The following is a 7,270-nucleotide window of genomic DNA, read 5'->3' as shown; positions in this document are numbered from 1 at the left end:
CCGCGGCGAGGAAGGCGGCGAGGAAGGAGGAGCAAAAGAAGAACGGCGCAGGGCCGTCGACCATCGTCCTCTCCTCCTCCTCCTCCTTCGAGCGGACGACGACGCCGGTGTCGGAGACGACTCCGAGCAGCTCGAACTTCGATTGGGAGTCGGACGAGTAGTTAGAAGTTCTATATGTCGCATTGTATCGTTGAACTTTTAAAATATATTCGTATTTTCGATCAAATTTTCATAGTTTGTTTGATTTAAATTTTCAAAAAACGGTCGGATTAGCAGTTTGTGCCACGCGCGCGCTGCAAAATAGAGCCTCTATCGGAGGTGCGTTTTTCGCCCGGCAACGCGCGCTGCAAAATAAAGCCTCTGCCGCGAGAAAATTCGCTAACACGCGCGCTAGCGATATACAGCGCGCCGAATCGCCGGTTTACAGCGCCAGATTTTACAGCGTCTGTTGGAGATGCTCTTAGCGGGACACAATATACGCCCTGCTCACGTAGGTTGGCTTCGTGTGCCGTGCCCTGGTAGCCAGTATCCTACGCGTCCGGGTTTTTTTCGGTTTCGAGAAGGTTCTAGAATCTTCTGTTTTAGTTTCTACCGGTTGGCTCTGTTTTTTCACAGTTCTTCGCTGGTTCTTTCTTTTTTCGGTTTGTTTTGAACAATTATTGTTCGAGCAATTTTCAAATTTAAACAATTTTCAGCTTTGAACAATTTTTTATTTTAAATATTTTTTAAATCTGAATATTTTAAAATTGGAACAATTTTCATAACATTTTTTTGAAATTTTCCATATTTTTTTATATATTTTCATAATCTAGTCATGTTCGCAAAACGGAGGATGATAGTGGACAGAGAGGAGCGGACCTGGGCGCAACAGGAAAAATGAAAAACCGAAGAAAACCTAGAAGGAAAAACAAGCAGCAAGCCCCTATAAACCCAGCGAAAAACCAAAAAAATAGCCAAAACAAAAAAACCAGAAGTTCCCCAGCCCCTCTGGCCGGCCCAACCAATCTTTGCCTCAGCGGCCCCGACCGTTGGGGTCGCATTGAGCGGTGACTAGGTTCCACCCTGCTTAACCTTTACTAACTATTCCAACATTCTTTCCTCCTTCGCAGAATGGGCTATAAGACTAGCCACAATAGGAGTATCATAAGTAGTATCATGCATGCCATGTTGGCAAAAATCTGATGTGGCACACCAATTAATGAGGTGAGAGATGAGAGTGGTATCATAATATGATACCGTATCATAGCACGTAAAATTAGAAAACTTAATGGCAAACACATCATGTACACATATTTGCATTGAGATTCTACAAAACATTAAATATGATGATACTATGATACTATCTTATGATACTATGCATTGTGGGGTTAGTATCATAAACTAGTATCATGTGCATGATACTAGTGTATGATACTTCCCATTGTGACTAATCTAAATGTCGCGCTGATGACATCGCCTGTTAGTGTTGCTTTGTACGCATCGCCTGAAGATAATCACGCGTGGGCCTACCCATTAGGCTACTCACTGGCGGAAAAGAAATAGTATCATACTTTCTTCAACATGTAGCAGATTCTGGCTGTAGTCTAATGGCTATAAGAGCATCCCCACTCGTTGGCGCTCCTCACGCCCAAATCTGGCGAAATTTTCGTCCGGATTGGATGAAGATTTGGCGTGGGGAGCGCCGAAGTTCCAGCCGTCCCCCCGGCAGGAAACCCCCAACCTCGACCATTTGACATATTTCAAACAAATTCAACATAAAATTTAACAAGTTGGGCAAACAAGAGGACGAAAATTGCTCGAAACAAATTCGGCGATAACGAGACAATGTTTAACAAGTGCTGAAACAAATGAAGCACACAAATTTCACAATTTTTCAAACAAATTAAGACGGACTAATTGGCGTCGGCGTTGGCGTTGCCTCGGAGCCTCCATATGTGCTCCACCGGATCATCTTGCGGCAGCTGGTGCATTGTAGAGTCTCGAATCTCCTGGCGCATAGCAATGAAGGCGGCCCATGATGGAGGCACCTGGTGATTAGGCTGTGCAAGAGGACCCTCTCTCTCATATGGTGCTTGTTGCTCAGCCAGAGGAACCGGATGCTTGCGCCGCCACTCCTTCCCCACAAAATAAGTGTCGAGGCAACCCGAGCCGCGAGCGACGACGAGCAAGCAGGCCGGAAAACAGGCCGGCGGAAGAGCAGCCAGATAGGCCGTCGTCCAAACACGGCGGAATATAGGCAGGTGGGGAAGGAGGGGCGGCGCAATCTGGGCAACAAGCCGGCGGGGTGGTGCCAGCGGCGAGAGAGATACGAGGGTGGGGGAGATTTTGAGCGACGTGGCGGTGGGGTTCGTGCGTCGAGTCACCGACAGATCGGGCCCTTCCCCGCTTTTCACTCGTCCGGAGTCCCCGAGAGCTCCCGGGGGCCGGGGGCGTGGGATCGCCGGATGAATTTAGGCCCAAATCCGGACGAAAACGAGGAACCGGGGGCGCGACTGGGCCGAATTTCGCCGTCCGGATGGAAAAAACGCTCGCCGGGGGCCTCCTCGGGGGGACGAGTGGAGATGCTCTAACAATCGATAGCTTTGGTGAAGACTTAGGCTTGAATCCTAGCATGGACAATATTTTTCGAATTTTTCCCTAATATGAGAATTTTTTTAATATAAATAAATTTCAAATCTGAGCAAAAGTTTAAAATTCCGAATCTGAGCAAAAATTAATTTTGAACAATTTTTTTGTTCAAATTTTTTTTTTCATTAAATTTTCGCCTCAAATCTTTTTGGTCAAAATATTATTTGTTCAATAAAATTTTCGCTCAAATTTTATTTTTTCCAAAAAAATTTTGCTCAAAATATTTTATGCTCAGAAAATAAAATGTTTATGGTTCAAAAATCTTTAAAATTTAAGAATGTTAAAAAATGAAAACTGAAGAACCAGAAACTGAAAAAAATAAAAAACCTAGCGAACAACCGAAGAAGAGAAAACGAAACCAGAAAACCGGATAACTACCGAAGAACCGGAAACCTAATGGGCCGCAGCCCAGTAGCCCACCATGTCCAACTGCGTGCGACTGTTATTACCCATCGCTGATAAGCGATAAATAGGTTGCACAAACTAAAATAAAATTATGACAAAGAATAATCGCCAAGGTACTGTAACGCACAGGGTGGGCCGTGCACCACATTGCATGGGTGCTACAGGCTCAAGGCTTCATGGCACTCCATGGAAGGCTAACGCAGGTGAATGCTAAATCCAATCTGCCGCCTTGCCTCCATCTGGAATTCTCGATAGAATACCAATCACATCTTAAGTTTTGGGAGTAATCGTTGTGGTGGTGTATTGGTATTCGTATCTAATATGTTAGTCTGATTTATTATACTTTATCTCATAGCAATTGTTGTGTGCTTACATTTGAGAATAAATGGTGATGTGATTTCTGGAGCTTCCTATTTAATCAAAGTGGCGTTCAGACATATACTTACGGCATTTCTGTGAAGCTCGATTTACATAGTTCATTTCAGCCATTTGCTTCAGCAAAAAGAGTGTACTGTCATGTCTTCCAACATATACCACTGTTTGATTTTTCTTTGCATGGCCGACATTTCCCCCGCTCCCTAATCCTTTTTGCTGGAGCAATATTTGGTATCATTACAGGTTGTAGAAATTATTGGTTGGTGCTTCAACTAAATAATGTAAATTTCTCAGATTGCTATGGAAAGTTGTTAACAGCCAATTTACAAAATTAAGCACAAAGAAAATATCAGAGCTTTTTGTGTAGCTTCATAGTGGAAGGATGGCCGGTGGAGGCCACTTTGATTCAATCTGTCACGGAAATGGATGCCCATGTATCTTGTGCATTTAATTCTGAGAGAAAATCACATCCGGGGAATTTCGAGGATCAATTGTGTAATCAGCTAAACCAAATATATGTATCTTACTCTTTTACAGATTCTTTACTTGTTCTGTAGAAACGAAACTGGGAACTTCTTTTTGATCTGTTGTGCAGAAACCATATCTGAAGATGGAACAACAGGGATGGTTCCGTGCCTCTTTTTATTAGCACCAACTTGTATATAAATCGGAACGTATTGTCTTGGAAAACTATAATTATCAGTTGATACATAACATTGTATTTGGGGCACATAATTCTTGGATGCCTTACACTGCACAACAAGAATGTTGTTGATCTTTCAAAAATAAGGATAATGGAAAATTTTGCAAGGTGGAAAGCCTTGGAAGTTTGAAAGAGGTTGTTGTGTGATGCTCTCGTGTTTTCGAAGTCCCCCATGTGATTTGCGAGCTGATATCTTGGGCAGGCCCATTTTTTTCCATTAGTAACAAATAAATATATTGTTCGTGAACATTGACTTTCGCACTGCATACGGCCATACATGTGTAAATACCTGCCATTCTATCGCCGAAACAGAGGGGCTCGGCACCACGCACCATCAAATGGGATATACAGTACAGTATACAGAGGGATATACATCTCTAACAATAGTCAGTTAGCAAACTGCTAATATTATTTTAAAGTGATTTCTCTCTATTAGATTTTTCAGTGATTGGTGATTTCCAAAATGTCTATCTGTTATATACTTTGTTTGTATCATGTCATCAGAATATTACAATTCAGCACTATACTTCGATCAATATCCTTTAAGACTGAGTATCTTCTTTGTTTTCTTGCGTGTAGGGTGGAACAAGCTTGCCTGTTTCTACATGGGTGAGATGCAAGTTTGAAATGAATAACAAGTCAGTTGCTCCCGTACTTGTTCTCCTGCACAACAGATGATCACAGCTCTAGTGATGCTCTACAATGTTGGCCACCCTATTGATTGAAGCAAGCTCGTGTGATGCTGCATTGCTGATCGCCCTTATGATTTTACGAGAAGGAATTCTATAAAGCTCCCCGACTGGATTTTTGTCAATGGTACAATTTCTGTAACACGAATCTTGTTGCTGGCTTGTGATGCTGACTTGCTGATTGCGGTTCTGAGTTATGAGAATATGTACAAACAATCAAACATTGTCAAACAAAAGCTATGGGCTCGGACCGAGAAGAGAACAGAAGGAATCAGTTGAAAGATGGGTCAAGAGTGGTGAGACTGAATTTCTTGTGGTAGGTCCTTTTGTCGCAGTCGTGTTCCTCTTTCTTTTTGTCTGTAAAAACTTCCGAGTTCTCTTGCCATTTAACGAAATGATGGTCGCGTTTCCAGTGAAGCTCTACAATTTTTGGATTCCATGCTCCATTCCTTCTTGAACCATATGAATTTGTTGTCAATTACTGTATATAATTTTACTTAGGATGAATCATGTTGCCTGTTTGAAGCAAGTTTGGTTTGCAATTTCTTACCAAACAGTTTGATGATTTTCTGTCCAAATTGCAATGGAAGTAACAGATTAGACAGTTATATATGTAAATGCAGCCATTACACACAATTTTAACAGAAAAGCAATATTTTAGTGACACTCTCACAAGGGTTAAATACTCGGAAAGTAAAATCTGAATACAACTATAGTTTACAGAACAGCACATCACAAGGGTGAACAAACTACTGCGACTACTAAACTTCAGATGTTAAACACTCTATCCAAACTAATGATGACGTTCGAACTATCCTTCCGCTAATGCACCAATCTTGTGCAGGTACTCAACTCAAATCGTGTTCTGCCTTGGTACAGCAAAAGCGGAGCAGCCAGACTGGGTCATCCGTCAGCCTTGATCAGCATTCAGCAGAGACGAGATTCAGAGAGTGGCAATCGAATTCCAGAAGAAGTCTCTTCCACCGCACAATGGAGTCGATGCAGCCGTCATCATTGAGCAGCTCCAAGGAGCAGGAGGCTCGCCACCATTGAGCTGGGGCAGTCCACTCCAGAATTGCTCGCCCAAGTCGTCGACTTGGACCGGGCGATTTGGCGCGGGATTGGAGAGCTCGCCGATGCGGTAGTGCTCGCTCCAGAATTGGTCGTCGCCAAGAAAGGCTTCATCGTCCTCCAGAATTGGTGCCTGCTGAATTGGTGCGGTAGGAGAAGGAAAGAGGAGCTGCCGCCTGACCGGAGATGATTCGTCGGTGGCCTTGATGGCCTTGCGTGGAGACGCCAGGAGCTCGTCGGCCGCCTTCCTCTTGCACTTGCGCGCGGACGCTGATGAAGCCAAAGATTTGGACACGGAACTGAGGAATCGAGGGCTGCGATAGATCTTGCAAAGCACGGTTCTTGGTTCTTCCTCGCCACCGACGAGTTGCTGATCCAGACTGAACTCCACCATGAGCCACTCGGGCCGCTTTCCTGCTTCCTTGGGCTTGGGCACATAGGTGAACCTCTCCAGGCGGCCGACGGTGTCGCCCGAGGATGGGTCGACGACCGCTTCCCCCCTCTCGGCTTTCCAGGTACCCTTGCCGCCGCCGACGATCCGGGGCTTGCGGCCGTCGCGGGCGATCGTGGGCTTCACGGGGCAAAAGAAATACCAGTTTTCGCTCTCGCCGTAAGCCCGCGCCGGCCCGGATGGGTAGCGGGAGGTGAGCGTCTCGGGGTCGTCGGCGTACACGTCCGCGTTGTGGAAGAAATGCTCAGTGGAGGCGGGGAGCGGAGATGCGGCAAGCTTCGGGAGTAGGTACCGCATTAGGAGGTCGTAGTTCTGCGGGTAGAAGGAGCTTCCGGGCATGGTTTGGTGGGGAGGAGCCTGCGACGCCATGGGGATTGGGATCGGAGGCTCGGAGCGCACGGAGCTAGGGCGCGTGAAGAAGAAGCAGAAGCGCAGATTGGGATGGATTGGTATGGGAGCGGCTGGGAAATCTTCGATTTAAACTGAAGAAGATGGCGCGTTCTTTCGACGCGTTTTCGCATCAAGGAATGTTTGCCGAGGTACCTGCAACCCGAGCCGGCCATCCCATTAGTTTTCCAAAAGGAAACTGCGAATTTCCTTTTCTAAAGCGCATACATAAGGAAACTGAGTATTAGAGCATCTCAACAGGCGCGGCAAAACGCGAGCAGCAAAAAAAAACCGCCAGTTTGCGCCCGCGGACGCCCACGCGAACCCCAGCGGATGCGGGAAAAAGGCGCGCGGTAAAATCTTTGCCGCGCCCGCGCTTTTGCGCCATCCCGCGCGGGAAAGTTGCCGCGTCGGCTACCGCGCACGCTATAAAGGCGAAGCGACGCGCGCACACCAAGTTTCCGCGTGTCTCCACCTCCGTCTCTCTCTCCCTCTCTCCACCGTGTGTCTACCTCCCGCGCCGACACTCCGCCTCCGCCGGCAAGATGCCTCCGCGCCGCC

At 46.1% G+C, this 7,270-nt stretch overlaps 1 protein-coding gene across 1 annotated transcript; it reads right to left on the bottom strand.

Moving 5' to 3' along the window:
- Positions 1 to 5,743: 5,743 nt before the first annotated feature.
- On the bottom strand, positions 5,744 to 6,691 carry LOC124655518. The gene has a single exon (XM_047194396.1). The coding sequence runs from the start codon at positions 6,689 to 6,691 to the stop codon at positions 5,744 to 5,746; it is 948 nt and encodes a 315-aa protein (XP_047050352.1).
- Positions 6,692 to 7,270: the final 579 nt, after the last annotated feature.

Source organism: Lolium rigidum, chromosome 1 (assembly GCF_022539505.1).
Source record: "Lolium rigidum isolate FL_2022 chromosome 1, APGP_CSIRO_Lrig_0.1, whole genome shotgun sequence".
NCBI classification, from domain to species: domain Eukaryota; kingdom Viridiplantae; phylum Streptophyta; class Magnoliopsida; order Poales; family Poaceae; genus Lolium; species Lolium rigidum.
The sequence above is the reverse complement of the archived record's forward strand: the minus strand, read 5'-3'. Positions and strand labels throughout refer to the sequence as shown.